This window comes from Melozone crissalis, unplaced genomic scaffold (genome assembly GCF_028551555.1).
Source record: "Melozone crissalis strain CALT ecotype California unplaced genomic scaffold, PUWL_Pcris_2 ptg000005l_1, whole genome shotgun sequence".
Classification (NCBI taxonomy): domain Eukaryota; kingdom Metazoa; phylum Chordata; class Aves; order Passeriformes; family Passerellidae; genus Melozone; species Melozone crissalis.
The window spans coordinates 49,917,796-49,939,754 of NW_026535783.1; the positions used below are offsets into that span (position 1 = coordinate 49,917,796).

Below are 21,959 nucleotides of genomic sequence, written 5' to 3' on the forward strand. Positions count from 1 at the left end.
ATACAAGCATGCTCAGGTGCGTTTTGTCCCACGGGCAGGCTGTGGCTGTGCAGAGACACTACCTCATCCTGTCTTCCATAAAACTTCATGGTATGGGCATAGTGGCTTTTGAGAGGGTATACTCCTGCCCTATAATACACTGCAATTTGAGAAACCATCTTCAGGTGCATTTCATAGTGACCTGGGAGCCTGTGGCCCCAAAGCGTGACTCATAGAATCGTGGACTTGCTGCTCAGCTGTCCAAAATCAAGCCCTCTCTGACAGAGACACCCTGGAGAGGAGTCTCAGATAGAGGAACATGCCTAGTTCCCTCATAAAACTCCTTGGAAAGGAGCAGCAACATGGGACAGGTCCACACAAGTACACCCAACTCCAAAAGTGCCCTGCAGGTCATGGTGATGGCTTTGTGGTTTGGCAAAAATGCTGCTTGTGGGGAGTGAGAATTTTTTGAAACAGCAAAACTACAGGAGGGAGTCTTAGGCTTGGTTCTTCACCTCTCTTCAAAGTCCACCCTGCCAAAACACTACAGGGGAGATTCCTTGGCCTTCTACACTGCGGAATTTGGTTTATTTAAACTGTTTGGTGGTTTGGGGTGGTGTTTTTTGTTTTGTTTCCCTTTTATTCAGAGGGTTTGCATGGATTGCTGATTTGGGGTTCTTTCCTGCATTTGGGAGGGAAGGGTTTCCGCTTTTTGATTTTAGGACTCTTTTTGTACTAATTTTGTTTTGTTTTATTCTGTTATATTTTTTGAGAGGGGGGTTGTTCTGCTTTTGTTGTTTGTTTTGTTTGCATTTTTCCCCCCTTGTTTCACCGGCTCTTGCAGGGAGTGCATTTAATGTCTTTCCACTTTATTTTTTGTTTTGCCGGTTGGGCATGTTTCGTAGCATTGCATTTTTTCTTGTTTTCGTTTTTCTTGGTTTTTATTATTTTTTTTTAATTTTTTTTTTTGCTCTGGGCCTTGCCTTTTGGTTGTGTTTTTTGGGGGGTTTTAGTTTGTTGTGTGGTTGTTGTTTGGCGGCCTTTTGGGATGGTTTTTTTTGTGGGTTTGGGGGGTTTTGGTTGATTTTTTTTTTCTCCTTTGCTTTGGGGCTTGGGTTCTTGTTGTTTTTTGGGTTTTTGTTTGTGGGATTTTTTGGGGGGGGCTTCTTTTTTTGGTTTGTTTTTGGTTTTTGTTTGGTTTTTTTGTTGTTGTTGTTGTTGTTTGAGTTTTTTTGTTTTCTTTTCTTTTGGTTTGGTTTTTTTTTGGTTGCATTTCGATTTATTCTTCCTTCTTTTCCTACTTTGTGACTAGGCGCTTTTCTACCTTTTTTCTTGTTGCTGTTGTTGGTTTGGGGCTGGTTTTTTTGTTCTGTTCTGTTCTTCCCCTCGCCTCTCACTTTCCTTCTCCCTTTTCCCCCGCTGTTCCGCGCCTTCCCCCGCCCGCCGGCCTCTCTCTCTCTCTCTCTCTCTCTCTCTCTCTCTCTCTCTCCCTCCCTCCCTCCCTCCCTCGCTGCTGCCGCGGCCCCGCCGCCCGCCCAGGGTGGCCCCGGCTCGGCGCGGGGCGGGCGCGGCTGGGGCGCAGCGAATCAGCGGGGCCCGGGCCGCATAAGAAGGGCGGGCGGGGGCCGGCGCCGTCCCTCGCCGCGGCGGCAGGATGCACCATGAGGAGCTGGCGTCCCTGCAGCGGCCCCGCTACGGCTGTGAGTGGGGTCCTGGGGGGCGTTTCGGGACCTCTTCTTGGGTTTTTTTTTTTTTTGGGTTTTGTTTGGGGTTTTTTTTTTTGTTTGGGGTTGTTTTTATTTTTTTTTTTTTAATTTTTATTTCTCACTCCCTTGCTGCTTTCTCGGTTTAAAAGAGCGAGTTGAAGGCAAAATAAAACCCGCCCAGCAGACTGTGGCAGCGCGCAGCGCTCCGGTTCCTTTTAGGTTAGCCCGCAGCCGGCTCCGGCTGGGGTTTGAACAGGTTTTCACGGGGCTGCGTTTTGTTCTGTAACTTTGTGAATGGATTATAGCTGTAATTCCGCATTGCAGCTCGGGAGTTTCAGATTAGAGGTCGAGCTTCGGGTCTTAGTGCTGTAACTTGGAGTTACAGGTATGGGTTTGGGTTTTAACTTCGTAACTTGAGTTATGATTGCCGTTTCGGGTTGTAACTTGGTAACCTTTGGATTATCGCTTCGGAATTTCGGCTTATAAAATTAAACCTTTGCTTTCTAGTTTTATAACTTTGTCTTAGACCTTTGCACCTCTGAAGTACTTGGGATGTGGGGAGAGACAGTGCAGGCATTTCTTTTCGGAGGGGGTGTATTTACTTCCCAAACGTGTGTTTAAGGAAAACCCTTGAAGCACCTTGCCTCCTCCTGCTGCTGGTCTCTCCCACCCGTGCTCTGCCGTGCTGGGATCTTGCACCAACCAGCCTGTGCTTTTCCTGGCTCTTGTGGGGCAGAGCAGCGCAAGCCCGTGGCTGTGCCATTCCTAAAAGAAATGCCTCTGATACTTCAGGCATTGTAAAATGGGAACACACAAATGATCTGCAAAGTTCTCAACAACCCTGGCATCCTGTTGTCTAATGAGCAACTACCCAGTTCTTATCGTAGTGGCTTTGTCTAAAACCGGTTTTGAACCTCCCTTTAGAAAGAAACACAAAACTCCTTAACGGTGTTAAGGGCTACCTAGATTCCACCTAAGACAAGCAGAAAAAGCTTGGCAGTAAGACCTTCAGCTCGCAGGATGCCACGCTCTTCTGGGCGTTTCTCCTCCTTGATGACTGATTCACCCTGTTGATGCCCTCCATTGGGGCCGCTTGTGGAACCTGCCTGTAGGTTTTATTTTTCCTTTTACCCAGTAGGCGGATTGCATCCTTGGGAAGGTGTGTGTTCACTGGTTACTACAGGCATAGTCTGAGTGCCCGTGGTGTTGTGTTAGCAAGGGTGACTACTTTGCTTGTGAAACCAGTCCTCCCAGCTGCCTGTGCCATTGTACGTGTAGCTGGGCAGTGTCCAGGTGTGCAACATCGTGCTCCAGTCTCAGCTTGGATACTGCCCACCTTGTAGAGATGGGGAAATGTTTGTCGTATGCCCATCAGGACTCCAGCAGCAGGGGCTTTCCTGTGTAGATTTGGCGTGGCTGGTCTCAGGATATGTGGGTCTGGACAGGTAGAAGTCTGTGTGCCATGACTTCTGATAAAGGCAAAGATTAGGCTTTGACTTAAAGCAAAGGGCTCATCCTTTGAGTCTTGTTCCTGCCTGGGCGCTGAGGTTGACGTTACCTTATTGCCAGAGCTGCTCAGAGTATTTTAAGGATTGTAGCCCTCAATTATTATGGGAAAGAATGACTGTGTTAAGGACACTAAATACAGTTTTGAAGATATGGTCTATCCTCTCAGTGCTTATGCTTTGCTAAGGTAGTTGAGAGCATTTTGTTCTAGTTACCATGGGGATGTTCATGTTCTGAGTCGTAGCCAGGCTTGGTGTCAGGTCTCTCTGCCCCAGGTACAAGAATGGATGAGAGTACATTTGTCTTTTCTAATGGTGCCTCCCCTCTGACCAGTAACTTCTGCTTGCTTGGGATCGGGTAGTAATTCTGTTCTTCCCTGAGTGAGAAGCTGTGGCTGCTGTGCCACGCTGCATCCACTTATTTTTGGAGTGCAATTTTTGCTGCAGGAACTTTTGAAATTATATTCCTTTCAAGAGAGTAGGCAAAGGCTCTTGAAATGTGCCAGGCTGATGGCAATATTTAAAAAAAATACACCAAAAAACTCTCCATGGAGATCTCCATACTTTAAAGAGCAAGCCATAGCTTTGTCTGTAGTGACAAATTGAGGTGCATGTTTGGGTTTTTTAGCCTGTGTTTAGAGAAATACATATGTTTTAGCTGCATTGCATTTGGCTGCCATTTTGAGACGCGAAGACACCCAGCACCTAAAAAAAAAAAAAACCAAGCCAAAAAAAGGCTCCCTAACTAGAAAACTAACACTGGTGTTATGTGAGCTCTTATGAAAGCCCATCATAAGTTGCAGGTTCCCTACGTAACTAAAACTTCACTTTGGATTACTGACAAACAGTTCCCTTTGTTGAGAACACCACATCTATGCTGGATTTCCTAAGGAGTTAATAAGTTGTCGAAGTTAGGCTATCAAATTTCTAAGACCGCTTGCTTTAGTGACCTAGAACTGTTTTAAACATTTAACTTAACTTGGACTTTTGACTTTGGCTTCAAGTTCCTAGCAGAGTTTGTATATTGCTCTGAAGAATGCTAGCATTTTACTATCATAACTTTCTGCCAGGTACTATATAAGCTGGTGTGTGATTATGAGTAGTGTTTCACTGGGAGACATTTCCTGAACTTGAAAGAAGTTGTACCTCACAAGCTTTGCTGATATAGTGACACAAAAAACATCTAGAAAAAGAAATCTTAGAGCTGATCATTTCCATATTTAAAGTCAGGAAATTGATGAATGAAATCAAACAAGACAGTCCCTTTCTGGGTTGGTGCTAATTCAGGATGAGCATGGTTCATGGGAGAATCAGGGCTCAGAGCAAACTCCTGGAGCCTTCCCTTGGAGTATTAGGGCAAAAGTTTTGTGGCTTCCTGGACCACTTGTTGAAAGGTGCCTCCAGCTCTGCTTGCTGCCGATAGTTTAAAAGAGATGCAGAAGTGATTTCTGTTGTTGCTCCACTGAGCCCTTCAGACAGATATCTATCTCCAGTACCAATTCAAGTGAGAACGTCAAATTACAAGGAAGCCAGCTTATCCAGTTGAAACTGTGTTAACAGGCACACTGCAACTGATTTTACGTAGTGGTTTCCAGTCTGGCTACAGCTGTTGCCTGGTTTATTTCTCAATCCCAGAACAATCAGAAGCAGAGGTTCACAAAACTGCAGAGAATTGTGACTTCTATTACAACTAGAGGTATGAGCCATTTTTATAACTGTGGAAGATTATGAAGATGAAAAAAGTATAAATCTCAGATGTGCCTCACAGACTGAACATGGGAAGACATCAAATCAGGCAATGGTGTATCTTTGAGAATGCTCATTTCCTGACATTCTCAGCTCCTTTATAGCTAGTTTTCCCTGGAATCTGCGTGCAGAGACAAATGTTTAAGTTTTTGTGAGCTATCTGAAAGGCTTCACTGCACTTCCAGGAATGTAGTGAAGCTACAGAGAGTGAGTGTCTGGATTTGGAAAGGATTTTAGGCATTAACATGCTCAGAGTAGCTGAATTGAATTGAATGCCCTGAGTCCCTGTCTACTGAGCTAGGTGGTCCAACATCAGCAGATGCTTCTGTTGGAGGCACAAATAAGTCTTCACCTCTGCTGCTGAGGTCAGAAAGCTAGCTTCATGGGACATGGCTGATGGGTTAGAACGGGAAAACAGATTTTGGGATCAAGTGCTGAGGGCGTTGCTTGTGCTTCTGGTGCTGGCTCCCGGAATTGCTACCGTTTGGCAGTAGGAGTTTGGAGATGAGACACAACCAGCATGAAGCTTCATGAGGGAGTGCTGCTCTGCCTGTGGAGACAGGCAGGGCAAACCTGAAGTGAAACACAGCCTACGCCTCTCTATGAAATGATACCTAGCTTCTTTGCTCAGCAGGATGTGAAAGTTTGCAAACCAGTGGCTTTTTGAAAAGCTTTTAACAAAAAACACTATAAATTTGTCTGCATGTCTAGTAAGTGCAGCGAAACAAATGACTCTTTTTCAGTCTAAAAAGGGGGAAATGTCTTTTGGTAAAAGTTCCATAGGATTTTCCTAAGTGAAAACAGATGGGATTTTGTTTTTTTAAGAAGTTTCAAAAACTTAAAAAAAAAAAAAGTTTTGCTGTGTCCTATGCATATATATTCTTTTGGGTGTATGCTTTCCTGTAGTGCCTGTGACTTATGAGAACACTTTTCTCCTTTTTTTTTGATGGGTGTTATTTGGCAACCAAATACACTGTTTATCTCTTCCACTCTTTTTGTAGGTTGCTAATAATTAAACTGCTGAATGAGAACTCAAAAAGTTTAACTGCTTTGTTTAACCAAGTGCACATAATTCACTTGGTAGGAGTGGTTCTCTTTTAGTGTGCTTTAGTACAAAGCAGGTTCATCTCCCCCGAAGTCTGCTGGTAAAGAAAGGACAGAACTATGTTAGAGCATGCTTAAAGCTGCTTGAATGCTGTTGAAACAGGAAATATTAATATTGCACTGGAAACAGGATTTATAGCACATGTGAGCGTGCTACATCAAGTCCGATACTCGAGGCAGGGAGTAGGAAGCATACAGGGTTTTAGCTCACCTCTTCTGTCAAGTGGGGCTTGTTACATAATTTTTGCAGCTCAAAGTTTGCTCGATACTGTTGCTGGTTCAAGCGGACTATGTTTTACGAGGAATAACCCTACCTTAGAAAAAGAAAAAAAAGCCTGTCAGTGACAGGCAGGACTGGTGGGTCATGTTTCAGTGCAATGATAAGCAAGTGTGCTCTCCTGTGCCTGCTCCTTGCAGGAAATTATTAACCTGCTGTGTTTGCTTCACTTGTTCAGGCTGTTTCGTTGTTTTTCTGGAACAGGTATCCTTGAACTACTGCATGTTGTGGAATGAAAGTGCAGGTACTGGACAGGGGAGGAGATGTGCCCACCCTGGCCTGGGGACCATGCCTGGGGGGGGCAGGGGCCAGGTGCCCCCATCCTGCGGAGGGATGCCTGCTGTACACGCCTCATTTGCTGATCCCTGATAAGAGAGGCTGATACGAGGGCTGTGTCCTGCACAGCTCATTCTTGGGTCAGCACTTCCTGCACCTTGGCACTCAGGTTCACCTTCAGAAGACAGCAATGTTCCCTTCAGAGTGGCGCCAGCTGGGCTTTGAAGAGGTTTGTTGAACATATACTGCTGGGAGGAGAAGTGGGCTGCTGAGTATGTGACACGAGGATGGCGCTGTGCTGGAGACCAACATGTTGCCCTGGCACTACTCCAGTTGAGTTTTGCCAGTTGCTGTGATGCAGGACAAGAGTGCCCCAGCGTGTGGTGGTGAGGGGCTGGTGGGGCAGGCAGTGTGCTCTCTGCTGGCCAACAGCCTTGGCAAGGTGGCAGGAGACGGAGGGAATGGGACACTAAACCAGATGGTTGTCCTACAAACTCTGCGCAGTGAAACACTTAGCTTCTAAATACGTTTTGAAATGTGTAAGCAAATAAACAGCCATTAAGAACCTGTGCTGATGGCTGATTTCAGTGCTGAAATTACAAGTTACTGTTTCGCTCAAATGAATATGCACTAGCAAGAAATGCTTATCCAGAGGGATTATGTCAATTCTTTGTTATCACTTATTGACCAAGCTGAGGTCGTCTAGATAGAAATTCTTCAGAAATCAGATTCAAGGAGCACTTCAGAGCTCTGACTCACAGCAGCTGGCAAACTGCTGCCAACCCATAAAGACTTTCTGCCTCCAGGTGTGGTCTTGTCTGCCAGCCAGGCTCCAAAGCTGTTAGAAACTACTGTCCTCATCTCAGATGCTTATCTTGGCCTTCGTGTATAAGGCTAAGCAGTCCGTGGCTTCTGCTAAAGTGAGTGATGAAGGATGTGGTCTCTGCCAGTTCTCTCTTGTGGACTCTGACCTGCTTCTTTGAAAGTGCAGTAAAAGCTTTTGTGGCATCTAGCAAGGTATTTAAAGCAACTCTTACCAGGCTCAAAGTGTGTAGAGGAATTTGTAGTCATGCATCCTATCAATCCTCTACTGTCTGTTCCTCCTGAAATGAATGATAGCTTCCTGCATTTGTGCTTGATTTACAAAACTGCTCTGTAAACTGATTATATTTGTGGAATTGGACTCTCCTTTCCTGGGAGGAGAGCACAGATTAATCCAGAGGCAGCTGGAATGGGAAATGCCTACACTGTACAGAAGCGTGCTTCATGAAGGCAACTGCTTTTCCACAGGGTTGTAGGATTGAACTATAGGCCAGTAAATGTTTCACTTGTGTTTTAAGGGCATTGCTTCAAAGATGTTTTGAGGAATCATAGCTGAGTACTGGGGCTACCTGTGCCTGATAGTATTAGAAGTATTAGAAGGCTGAAGTATTAGAAACAAGTATTAGAAAAAAACCTTGAACTAATCAAGGATACAGATTTTTTGAGAATATTATCTTGCATCTAGGGTCAACATCATTGATAAGAAGTTTTTTTTAACTGGTGTTATTTGCACTGGATTCCCCTCGCCTGCTTTGCTGCAGCTGGTGAGGTTTCAGCAGCATGAACTCATCTTCAGCTGCTCTGTCATGCTGCTGAAGACAACTTCACCTCTTGCCAGCATGAATACCCAATCTGTCAGGAAGCTAATCTCCCCTAGCAGAGCTGATTTGCATTGCTGGATTTGCAGTCACCTCTGGTCCGTGCAGGGGGTGACAGCAGGTTTCACAGCTTCACTTGCTGGCCAAGGCAGGAGGACTTTCTGGCCAGGTGGGGCTGTGGCAGACAGCATTTAGAGGTGTTAAAATTGCCCTGGAACCGCACCCTGAAACTGTGGTTTTGAGTGTGCTTTCAGTCAACTCTGCTGGTGGGACAAGTGACCTTGACTCCTCCTATGGAATTATTTTTGGCTGGATTAGGTCCCCAGTCTGGTTTGCAGCCTGCAGGCAGGTGTGCCAGCATGACGGAGCAGCTTGAGTAGAGATGAGCACCAGCACCTGGAAGAACGCAGATCATGTTAAAGTTGTGCTACTGCTGCTCCTAGAGATCTGGAAAGTGTGCATGCAGTGGGGCAGGAAAACGTGCAAGCAGAACTCAAAGGTGGACTGGGGCACACAGGAAGGAGTGTCACATGCATGGCCCTGGTGTCCCCAGCTGCCTCTGCTGCGGTGCTGCTGGCAGCCTTGTGTCCTGTCCACCTGGTGCAGCTGGGGCTGCTTTCAGCTCTCTGTTGCCCAGGGAGTTTTGAATTGCAGAAATATTTTAAGGTAATCTTGTCTTTAGTGCTGTAATTTCACCAATTCGTGTCAGTAAAGGCATGGCAGTGTTTGCCAGGCAATGCTACAGCGTTAAGAAAATTTGAAGAAACTGAGTTTCAAACTACCCAACGAAGAAAGAAAAAGAAATGCTTTTTTTACATGAAGTGAAATTCAAGATGCTTTTTCAACTTCTTTTTTTCTTGTAGCTGATAAAATTACTCTTGACTTGCAGGGCCTCAAAACTGGGGATGAGATGTAACTTGTAGTATGCTCTGCTTATTTCTGAGATTTTTATTTTTTTCAAGACTAACTGATTTACTCAAGCTACAACTGACTGGATGGTATCTGTTCAGTGGTAAACAGTTTTAAAATTTCATCTCTTTTCAATACAGTGTAGCAGAATGAATATCAACATGAGTAGGTTGTGGTGTAACTGAAAAGGAACAAGAGGGAGAGTAGAGCAGGGATTATGTTTAGAGAAATCTGGGGCAAAGATTTAACCAAGGAAAAATGTCAGCTGTTTTAAAATGAGGCACACAGTAAACATAATTTCACTACATCTGAGCTAAGAAGTTGTTCTGAATACTGCTTTTCAGGCCACAGCAGAGCACAGATTTCTTCGCTGTGATTTAGTGGATGCTGGGAGAAGAACCAGCCTTGGCTTGGCATTCGAAGCTGCATGGCAGCTGATTATTGAAGGTGGATAGATAACTGACCTTCAAGGACTGGATGTGACTGCCTGCTAATTTGCATCACCTCTGACTATGGCAGTGATGTTTAACAAATGGCTTAGAGGAGTCCAGAAAATACACAACTTTTTATCACTTGTAAAACCAGCCCCTTGTGCACCAATGCGTATCTACACACAGAAAATGAGAAGTAAGACCACATGGTTTTGCTGAAGATTACACAGATATGAGCTGTCCTAGAACAAAATGAATCAACTTTCTTAGTACTGTGGTTAGTAACAGGCAAAACAAGGGCTGGCGTTTCCTATAACACTGAACCATGGCAATAACACTTAGTATTTCCTCTTTTCTGGGGGGAAGGGGGGTGAGGGAAGAGGAGTAGGGGGGAGGTCTGTTTTGTTATGTTGCTGCCAAACTTAAGCAAAATTAAGTAGCTTCATAAATGTTTGCAGAAGTTTCTGATAAAAACAGAGGTGGATTTCTGTAATGTTCATCTGTATTCTTTTTCCTGGAACTGTGTCAGGAAGCTGCTGACTGGTAGGCTGCTTCTGTCCTGGCTGCAAATGCTGCCCATTGACAGGCCTGGACTTCCCAAAAGGACAAAGAAACGAGCAGTTAAGAATTTTGCGTTCCTATAGAAGTAGTAGAAGTTGTCTCTAGTACATTCTCAGGCACATTTCCGATGCAAATTTACATGTGATCAAGTTTTTAAATATAATTTCCTCAAGTTATAAAGTATAGGCTTCCTTGAAAGTTGACCATTTGTATGAAAACTGTTACAAATTAGGCAGAAGGTATTTCACGTGTGCTCACACTTCACAGCCTGTGGAAGCCAAGAAGAAGAGGAATATTTGTGATGGACAAGGCTTCTTGTGACAGTGGGTCTATACAGAAATAGTTACTCTACAGAATAGGAATGGTAGAAACTCACTTGGGTAAGGTACTGCTGATGAAGCATATTTCTACACTGCTCCACTCTCTCTAGCAGAAGTAAATGCCTCATTTTATGGAAGCTGTCCATAGAGTGTGAGCTGGAAACCAGGGCAAAACTTGGAAGAACTGCTAGAAGCTGAGCAACAGTCTTGATTTTGTGAAGAAGTGCTTCAAGAAAGGAAACAAACTGCAGCTATACAAAAGGTTATATAATTCTGTGCCCAGCCCTTATGCATGGCACAGGGGCCCAAATTTCTTTTTCGGATAGACACTTCAAAAATTGCAAACCCATTAAGTTTGTGTTGCTCGTACTGCTGTTACCATAACAGTGATTGAATGCTAGTTATGCTTCCTTTATTTTGGAGGTCTTAATATTGCTGTTTCAAGCAAAATACTTGGGGTTTGGGTGTTTACATAATGCTTCTGATATGCTCCTGATATTTATATGCAATTGATATTTAGCATTGTCACTGTGATACTCTCATTAGAGGAAAGCACTCAAGGTAATGAGGAGGCCTTCTTGAGGTCAGTACTTGCTCCATTAACCCCAAAATTACTTTGGGTTATAAGACAGACATAAGCAAAAAACGTGAAAAATTAAGTTATTCAAGATACTATGATGAAAGTTTGAATTTAGAGGAAATTTAGTAGAACAAACACTCACAAGTTTTTTAGTATATGATTTAGGTAAAAATTTATCTTTTGGGTGCAGCTGTCAAAGACTTGTCCTGGAAATGGAAGTACTTGGTTTTTTGATAAGTTAGGAGCAATATCTAGCTCACTCTGTATCTGATTTTGCAGTGATATATGCAATGATAGATGTGTCATTGTCACTCAGAACAGCTTAGAGTTTCAGTAAATATGTACTGGATGTACTGACTTAAAAGGTCAAGATTTGTCTGTTCTTTTCAAGTCTTGCTCAAAGGTCTGTTATTCAAGGCTCAAACACTTCGTGATTTTTGTTCTCACCTATGGTTCTAACTCCTGATGATGAAGGAAAAAAATAATTCATGTTACTGGGTATGTATGCAAGTGAGAAATAAGGGTCAGAGTTGTCCAGAAGCTCTGTGGGCAAGTGCCCTACAAGCAATGCCTGCCTGCGCACTGTGCACCTGAAGTGACCTACCAGGGACTCCTGGGAGGAGGTTACCCTGGAGCCAGCAGTATCAGCTCCAATACTTTAGCAAACACTTGCTTATTACGCAGTGAAAGCAGCCAGGCAGGCCTCAAGTGATAACTGAGGTCATTGCTGGCCTGGCACTGCCCCTGAGCTGAGCACCTGCACGGGCACACTGCGTTTGCCTTCTTCCTGCAAGAATTTATCATCTCACCACGAAGCAGGAACAAAGGAGGTACATCTCCATCCTCTGCGCCTTTCTGCCTCTGTGTGGACCCGCCCAGTCAACAAAGCCGAGAGGTTTTGGAGCGAGATTCTAACTTGTGAGCCTGATCTTGTGCCTCCACCCTTTATTTTGTGGCTCCTGCTTGTGCTGGGCCATATCAGCTGTCGAAACAGTACTGAATGCACAGCAGTTTTGGGACTTGTTCAACAAGCAGCTCAGCTGCCTTCCCAGGGGAGTCAGGAGTGCTGGGGAGAGGACGGGAATTGCCATGGCTTTGTTCTTCTCTGCCTCAGAGAGCCCAAGGGTCCTGCTCATCACCTAAACTTACCATATCTATATATAACATATGGCATTTCTTTATGTTCTTGTGAATTTGAAGTAATTTTTGTGTTTAAACTGTTCAATCTCATTGTCTGGGTCTGTAGCTGCAAACTGAATTTTCAGTCCTATTGTCCCGAATACAAAAGTTTTTTTTCTCCGTTAAGATTAAACAAAAAACAAACAAAAAAAAAAAAAAAACACAACAAAAAAAAAAAACAAACAAACAAAAAAAATCCATTGTGCCTTTAAGCCAAAGAATTTTGAATTACAAACTTTGAAGATATTGTGACTGTAAGAATTACTTAGGAATTAAAACCCAGGCAGGCAGAGGTAGATGTGCTCTTGCAGTTTAACCTGATGGTATATTCACATACTTATATTTGTATCTTGAAGGAAAAATGTGCTGCAACATTTCAGGTGTTTTCTGGAGCTCCTTTCAGAATGTGGAAAAAGTGAACAGATGGTTCATTCAGACCTTGGTAGAAGGACCCTTCAAAAGACTGGCTGTGAAAGAACCAGAAGATGATGAATTGTCAACAGACGAATAAAGACCAGATGTCAAGGCTGAGGGTTTCTACACGGCAGTCTTTTTCATGGTGATTTCCAATTTACTCAGTGATTAAGTGGTGCTCCTGCTCTATGGCTTTCCCTAGGCAGGTGTTTCAGTCCTCTGGAGTCTCATGGCCCAGATCAAGACTCCTAAAGCTCTACAGTATGAGTTACTTAGTGACCCAGACACAGCTTTCTCTACAGATTCTCTTTTATTCCAGAATTCCTGCCTGTCATCCTTATTTTCTGTTCTTTAAGCTACACATTACCATATTTCTTTCAGTTGGTTACTGTACTGAGAGTTTCGTGATAGGAAGCTTTTTGGTTTCAGCTGTCCAATGATGTGAATATTGAATCCATTAGGTAACTCCTTCCTGCCAAACTTCTTTCAGGAGGTATAAGTTGTTCACCCCTTCCCCTCTCTTTCACTTCCCCTGTCCCTGTTCTTGTCTTCCTCTTTTCTTGCATTCAAGTGTAGCCTTTCCTAAACAGCCCCTGGGTAGAAGAGTTTTGCTACAAGTGTATTTATGAATCACTGTTCTCAAGTAGCAATCACTGGCCTCAAGTTGTAATGCAGATCAGGTTTTTTTGCATTTTCAAGATTGAAACAGAAATTGAACAAGGTCTTGACTTAGCCAGAAAACATGCAGGATTTGCAGGGCACTATCTTAATTAGCTATTGTTTAAATGGCTATCTGTCTTTTGAATTTCTACCAAGTAGTAGCAACAGATGCAGAAAACATTTGTGTTATGCTCTTCATTTCAAGTAGTGTGCCTTTGGTGAAGCATCAGTAGCTCTTGTCAAACATGCCTACCTTCCTCAGGTAGGGTCCTTCTTTGCCACAGTAAGCCTTGTGATTCTTTCTCTATTCTGGCCCTGTGTGTTGGCTGAGGTGTCTTTAACAACACAATTAGGGTGATCTTACTGTTGCTAGGTCAGAGGTTTTGCTGTGCACATAGCTAAGAGGAGTGCCACAGAGGCGTAGGTAGCCATGTGTGTGAACACACGCTGGGCAGACAAGCCTGAATATGGACTTGCCACTGCCACCGTAGTGAGTTCTGTCTGTGCCCTACCCTTCCTACTGATGGTCTCCAGCCCCACTTTCCTGTTCTTCCACTCCTCTTCTGCAGTGGCTTTCTGCCCTGCCACCAATGCTGATGGGTGCGGTTGTGGCCTCAGGCAGTGGTGTGATGTGATTACACACAATGAAAGCTGCCTTTGGGGCTCTGCACAAGGCTGCATGCACAGTCACCTTTCCTGTTAACTTGTTGAGACTCTTGATTCCAACTGCTTGCATAGGGATGAATGCCTTCTGGATTAGTTGTTTTTGGGTTGTTTTTTTTTTTTTAGTATCATCATCACAGTATTTTAGCGATCACAAGTTACTTGTCCTTTAAAGCAGGTATGTGTATACATCTGACTTATTGATATATGTGCAATTCTCTTCAGAGAAAAAAATAAATATAAACTGCCTAATACTAGAAATAAATTTGGTGGCATTTTTAGGCAAAAGACTTGCATTTGTCTTCTGTCTGAATCTAATTACAGGGTTCATACCAAGGCACATTATAGACACTAGCATTTTTCTGTCTTTCATAGTTGCATAGTGCATTTTACTACCCTGGCAAGATTAAACTGTCTTTCTCGTTATTTTGTTTACGGTCTGCTTGTGTTAAGTTGATTTGAGGTCACAGTAGGTAAAATGCAAGGAAATGGGACCTGTATGGTAAAATTTTGGCTATTTTATTTAGGATTTTTATGTATATTACTATTAAAAAGCAAACGGGTTAAAGTAATTCCAGTGAAATGAGAAAGCAAAAGGTGTGTCAAAATGCACAGAATTCAAGTTACAAGTTCCTTCTTTAAGAAAACAGCAAATTGCTAAAGGTGGTAAAGTAACCCTTGGCTCTTTGTTTCCTTAGGAACTAATCTCTGGAGAAGGAAAGCTTCTGAAAGCCGCCTTGAAGTTTGGCCATGCTAATGTATTTGGACTAAGCATGTGGAGATAGTATGGCCTGTGAGTGAGAGAAATAGCTTGTAATTAGTGTTCACTGTCTCCTCAGGGTCCATCAGTGTGAGTGCTTCCTTAGACTTGTGCCTTTTTTGGGAACCTTGACTGAGGGTTTATTAGTAAATAGTGAGTATGAGTAAAGAGTGTTTAAAAAAAAAAGCGAGCGAAGAGTGCTAAGGTCAATTGTCTAAGTTGACCTAAAAGTTTAAGGTCACAGAAAGGAGCTAGAGTTTTAATGGTGTTTTGTGAGCACCTCAGTGTTGGGAAAACCTGTTGTGCCTTGAATTGACCAGCTAGCAAGGTATGCAAAGATAAACAGTTACAATTTTATTAAGCAATTACACCAAGTGTGCTGCAGACTGTGGGACCAGCAGTTAAATGTTGGTGGAAGTGGTTGAGCAACAAGCTGATACATTGCATTCCATGTTCGTAATCGTAGACGGCAACACTTGCAGCTAAATTAAAATGGCTGGGTTTTCATCTGCTTCCTCCAGTTCCATTACTTTATCTCCTTGTTCTTCCAAACATACTGAACAATTATAATGAAGTGAAGATAAAGTGAAACGTTTTATTTCTGCACAGGGTTAAATTACTGTACTAAGAAAGAGATGTCCATGCTCTGGTATCATCATACAGTAAGGTTATGTCAGAGCTACTTAGTGTCTTTTAAGGTTTACCTCTACTGAAGTCTCATGTGATGATACTGTAGAAAGATCGAGGTTTAAAAGCAGAGTACAGGATGTGATACCCGTAAGCAGAAAATTGAATGTTAAACTCTTTGGCAGCATATGTAGTCACTTGCTCAATGCCAAAGCCAACTTGTGTCTGTGGTTAAATGAGACTTTTTCTAAACTTTGCGGGGATTGAAGTATCTTGCGACGTGTCTGAGGAGCCCTACAGATTTTTGTCAGTGTCTGGCTGAAATGAAGTGGCTTTGACACTTGGGTTCAGGAGCATGGAATGCGGTTGCTGTTGCATCACTGTCCCCTTGTATGATAGTCCCAAGGTCCATGTATTGCAATAGCACTCAGTATCTGTAAATGGATGTGGCTGGCCTGTGGTAGCAGATACACATGACTGAAGTAAGACCTTTATCAAGGAAATGGAAGAAGGAGGAGGACTTGGGAAAGTAAATGCACAGGAATGGGGCTCTCTGGGAAAGCTCAGGGGAAAGACTGGTTTAGCAAACATTTTAGATTTTATATCAGGATGTCTTTTACTGGATATCTGTGTTCAACACTCCCATGCTAATGGTGTGTGTTTGCTTTCCCTGTTTGTGCAGTCTCTGGCAGTTAGACATAGTCCAGAACAGTGGCCCCGGAGATCCTGTGTGACACATAGTTTGCAAGAGTGGATAATATCTATCTGCTGGCCAAAAGATGCATTTATATTTTTGTTTGAAAATACATGCATGCTTTCACAATGAAATAATTAGATTAGGAGAGATACAGCCATTTTTAAGGGAGAGAGTAGTTCAATGTTGGAAACATTTGACAAGTTACATATTGAAGACCCCCACTCTTTAATTAAGTGTATTAGTCTACTCTCTCATGTGATCTGCCCTCCAAGTTCACAGCTGCCATAGGTTTTTCAGTGCTTGCAGTCTCTGCCTTTGTCTACAGACCTTCCTGTGAGCAAATTTTAGGGAATGAACTGAATGCCCCTAACTGGAGACACAGAAAAATGTTCAGGCCATCTGGTCTCATTGCTGCGAGACACATGCTAGTTTCTTGCAATTGTACTTTTTGACAGAAGACGTCTATAGAAAGTTGTTTTCATCAGAGCCTTAAATTATTCATCCAAAGATAAACAACTTCCAGCATAAAATAGACCTAGACTTTTGTAGGTACGAAATACCTTAATAATGGAACATTTGTAATAGATGTTTGTAAAGCCATTTTTTCTTAGTAGCCTGTTGAATCATCTCTGTTCACATTGTTCTGGTTGACACACTTTCTTCTGCATATTTAATAAATCATTACATTGGGTACCTGCAAGTTGATATGGGAGTGGAGGCTCGGGGGGAAACTCCATCTGCTTGTAGCTTTGAGAATTGTTTTTCTGATATCTGTACATGAATCCTTCTCCTGTATTTTGCAGCTTCCTAGCAGTGATCTGAGCTCCTGTCCTGCTGCAATGAGGACAGATCGGGTAGCAGTGAGCCTGCCTCAGAGCATTGCCAGCTCAACCTGCTCCATGTATGGGGCTTGGCTGGTGCAGCACATGAACTGCCAAACCAGGAGCAGCCATGGAGTCGAACTGCCCAAGGCAGGCACTCATGGGATGCTAAGTACCTGAGAGTATGAATTTTACTAGCAATAAAAAGAAGGCACAAAAGAAGAGTTTATTGGCCTCTTTCAAACTACGACAATATAGTTATATATTCTCTCATTACATAAGGTTTTAAGTCACTGTGACCATCTAAAATGCAGCTAGCTTCTTCTTAAAGCTACAGCACTGAATTGTGATGACAGATGCCTAAGGTCCTCTCACTACAGGGAGACATAAATGGGATGCTGTCTAGATCCTGTTGTACTGGGCTCAGCTATTACTGGGACTGGCTGTGGCCAGCAAACAGTCAGTCAGAAGTTTTTTGTGCAAGAAAGGCTCTCTGGCTTTTGTTTTTGTTATAGAGTGGCTCCATTGAGTACTTTTGACTGTACTAATACTGGATTGGGGGTATGAACTTGGGATGAGGAGGCAGCAAGATGTAAGGTGGGCATATACAAAATTTGCAGAACTTCTTTCCAGTGGACTGAAACGCTGCCTTGCCTTGCTTACTGTGTGGCTGCAGACAGCTGAGACTGCGAAATGTGCTTTAGCTAATGTTTAATTCAAACACTCGTGAAAAACTTTTATCCCAGCATTTTATAGTAGGTACTCCTGTATCTTTTCTCTTTTCTTTCCCCCCCTCACCCCAACTCTGACTTTACAAATTCTGTTCTATCACTGTAAGAGGATTTTGTTCTCTCCATAGTCTGTTATGTCTTGTTCATTGAGCTTCCCGGTTGTGGTGCCAAAAGAGCCCTCCTCCTTATTGCTCATGTCTTGCTTTCCATGGGAAAAAGTCTCTGGTGGCAGGAAATTGAGGGGGATTGGCCCTGGGAAATAAAAGCCTCTGTTCCTTTCTTTGCCTTTAGTGTAAGAAGTCCTTTGATATGTCTGTGGCAAATGCCTTATTAAAGGGTCTGCCTGCCAGGAGCAGCCACGTGCTGTTCCTGAACTGCTGCAGGTAGTCATATGTGTGAGAGAAAATGAATGACCAGGAAGCCTTAAGTGCTGTTGTAAGTTTTGCCGGGTTTTTTTTTCCAGCTTCAGTTCTTCCAGGATAACAAAACCTATTTGGTAAATGGTTATGCCTGAATTACTTAAGGATTATGCTTCAAAAAGTGCTCCATAAATTTGTATTTAGAAATTGTAACAAATGTTACTTTTCCTTGCATGCTTTTTTGTTACATAGTATTTTAAGTTTAGCACCCTTTAAAAGTACAGTCCATGGACTAATTTGCAAACTCTGTTGCAAGTTAGATCTGTGAAACGTCTCTTAGTTAATGTAAATTCAAACCTAAACTACTGTGACCCGCAGGTCAGTGGAGGTGATTATAGCTGCTCCGGTCCAGCCACATAAGAGCCCATCTGGAGTTCTGCATCCAGCTCAGGGGCCCCAGGCATAGGAAGGATGCTGATCTGTAAAACGGGTCTGGAAGAGGAGGCCACAAAAATGATCAGAAGGCTGAAACATCTGTCCTGTGAGGAAAGACTGAGAAAATTGGGGTTGTTCTGCCTGGGGAAGAGAAGGTTCTGGGAGAGCTTATTGTGGCCTACAAGGAAGATGGAGAGGCCCTTTTTGTAAGGGTATATAGTGATAGGACAATTGGGAATGGCTTCAGACTGAAAGAGGATTGATTTAGACTAGACATTCGGAAGAAATTCTCTAAGGGTGGTAAGGCACTGAAACAGTGATTAGATTTCCAGTAAACTCAGTATCAATTAGATTATCTCTGTGGTCTTGGGACCCCCAAAATCCTTGTAATGGAAGTAATATGAAGATGAACTCGGAAACTGGATGATGTTTAGAGAGACAATACTTGTTTTTAAAATTCCTCTGTAAAGTGACCACATCTCTGTGAACCTGAAGTTTTGATTCTGGATTCTGCTAGTAAGGTCATGGCTCCAGTGGCCCTTGTGCACCTGGGCTAATCGCTGGTTTCAGTAATAATATTGCATCTTCAGATGTGGTAGCTCTATTTCTGAAAACTTGCTCAAATCCAGAAATTTGAAATGTTTTCATGTTGTCTACTAACCCTGAGTCTGAATTAGTAGGTCCTGCAGGCACCATGTTGACTGTAGGTCAGGGAGTGCCTTGGGTTGAGTTCTCAGCTCTGTGGTCAGCAACTGGCATAGCTTCAGGAATTTGCGAACAACTGGAATGGCTGTCTTGGATCAGGGCACATCAGAAAGTTATTGCAATTCACAATCAAACCTCAAACATTAATTAGTCCTAGATACTATCTACACAGGGCAATTTTAGGATGAGGAGGGTGCGTGTAAGTACGATGTGTCAGTTGATAGAAGATGACCAAGTCTTCAATTTAGGAAAACTCCTTGGTAAGCACTTACTTTTGTGCTAAATATGTAGAATATGCATACATAGGAAGGTGTCAGTAGAATGTTTCTTTATTTCTGTTTAATCAGTTGTGGGAAGAATTGGAAAGTTTGTGTGCTGTACTGAGTAACAGAATAAATCTCCCACGTGTGGCAATTTACTAAGTTTTAGTACTGCTCGCTGTGCCATGTGTTTCATACACACTCTTTAGTGTTTTTTTGGGTGAAGAAGTGTCTATGAGTGAACTTGGTGTCTTAGCACATGTTTTATGTCTACTGACTCTTGGCTAACCCAGAGTCAACATCTAAAATGAATTGAAATAGCTTTAAGGCTAGCATTTTTATTAGATTTTGTTGGTTGTCCAGATGCCCTCCTAATGTTCCCTCTTCAAGAGAATTCCTCTGAATTTGAAGTTAAGTCACATAGTTAATGAATTTAATCATAAGATGTTGTTTACATGACTTTTCTCCTCAGTAGAACTTTCATGGAGAATGTGCCTTGTTCTATGGCATTTGGATTTTCTCAGCTGGAAGATTTTGTGTCAGGATCCTGCTTGGTAGAGATCTTCAGGTGAAGCCCAGCCCTGATTACTCTGCCACATAACACCCTTTATTGCAGTACTCTCTTCCATTGTGAGCTGAGCATTATCAAAGTGTTACTGATATAGCAGAAATATGTTTATTCTTTCATCAATCTTTCTAGTCTTCTGACTAATACTTGCTCTGTTAAGCAGAAAGAGTGAGCTTTGTCTCCAAACCAAACTTGTTTGCCTGTTGAACTTGGTGTGGCTGGCTTGATGGATGCTCTCAGGATGTTTGAAGGAAGAGGTACACAGGACTCTAGTCAAAAGCTCCCTTGCCAAAATATATTATTATAGACTAGACTTAAAGAACCCAAGTCTTCAAAGTAATTGCCTCTGCAGCTCAGTCCTGAGGCAACCTGCAGGTTGTCATTTCTGTTTCTAAAGTTGTGTCTGCAACCACTCTTGATGTGATAGCACAGTTGCTTTGAAGCCAGTATATGCTGGAGGGTAAGTGTGTAATCAGACTTATTGGAAGTTGGTGTTGTAAGAGACTCCTCCCAGGATTAGCACTGTAGGTGCTGACATTCCCTGTGCTCTGTATTTCCAGTGCTCAGACATCCAGCCCAGAAACTTTAGCTGCTTTGGCCCTAACAGAAAAGTCTGATTTCTGGCTTGTGGGCTGCTGATACCCCCTCCAGAAGGGAGCTGGGTTTTCCACTTCCCAGAGTGTACAAATTACTTCTTTTTGAATCTAGCTCTTATTGTTGCAGTGTTTGTTGCTAAGCAGAGCAACTATTACAATTCCACAATATCTGTTCGTGCCTTTATCCACTCTCTGAATCAATCTTTGCAAATAATTTTAATGAGGGATTTGAGTTTGGCCAGGGCTGCTTGATCTAGGATACCTTTGTTGGGTATGGGAGGCACCCAAGGTCGTGCAGATCCAGGACTACATTGCAAATTGCAAAACATTAGTGTTATTCAGGTTAATTCCTAGACTGATACTTATCACTTGGGTCATGTTGTTTCCTTCACCTATATTCAGACAGGCTTCCTTTTTTCTGATTTGCTTATGACTGTGTTGAGTTGTCTTTGGAGGGCAGGAGTAAACAACAGTTTAACAAGTTACGAGGACCAGGGCATGGGAATTGTCATGGGGGGATGAAGGCTTGACGTGCTGTCCCACTCTAGCTGACAGGACCGCAGCCAAGCAGGACAATCAGCTGGGCCCTTCTGACAGCACTTGTCTCCACTTGTGAGCACTCATAGTTGGGAGAGCTTTTGGAAAGGGGCCTTTGATCTCAGTGTTGCAAACAATAAAATGATATATTATATTTCAGTGTGGTGGCTTGTCAGTTTTTTTCCCTTGCTCTGGGAAGTCAGGAGCCCTCTGCAGCAGAGGAGCTCTGCTGTGGAGTCAGAGCAGCCTGTCTGGTTGTGCTGATAGTGGTGAGGGCAAGAGCAGTATTAGAGCAGCCTCCATGGCCAGTTTGCCAGGCACAGTGCTTCACCATCTGCATCCCATGTTTGCCTCCAAACTAATGTTTTGGTTCAGGGCAAGTGATATCCTGATTACAGTATCTGAGAGCTCATTTTAGAGTGAGTCAGGCTTATTGGAGCTACCAGACTTAAAAGAAACTTTGAGCAAGACATGTATTTGTTTGATTGGTGTATGAAGCATCTGGGTAATTAGGAAGCGCAATTTTAAAAGCAAAGGAAGATGAGAGATATCAACTCCCATATGATCATTAAAACTTCAACTACAAGGCTTGAAGCAACTATACAAGGCCTTAACAAATGTATGGTAGCATCAGTCCAAAATGTGGATGTGTAGTGTAATTTCTTTTGTGTCCTCAGTAAATGCATGTGTGAGATAATTTCTCTGGCTCTTTTTTTTTTTTTTTTTTTTTTTTTTTTTTTTTTTTTTTGAGATACAGGTTTCAAGGTATGCAAGTACTTGCAAAACTCAGAGGAGTCCTGCTGTTTTGAAGTGCCTTTTGTGTTGCCTGTATCCATTACCTGAAACTGTTTATCCCCCACTTGAAGCAATTGTCAGGGAAAAGCTGAAAACTTGCTCGTGGCATGCACGAGTC

General features: G+C 42.9%; 1 protein-coding gene across 1 annotated transcript in view; it reads left to right on the forward strand.

The window, feature by feature from the left end:
* Positions 1 to 1,632: 1,632 nt before the first annotated feature.
* The window catches only part of IQGAP2 (IQ motif containing GTPase activating protein 2), a 123,100-nt gene continuing 102,773 nt past the window's right edge, over positions 1,633 to 21,959 (forward strand). The window contains exon 1 of the mRNA XM_054282706.1: positions 1,633 to 1,679. Within this exon, the coding sequence (XP_054138681.1) occupies positions 1,634 to 1,679 (46 nt within the window). The 5' untranslated portion in view covers position 1,633. The remainder of the gene's footprint in view (positions 1,680 to 21,959) is intronic.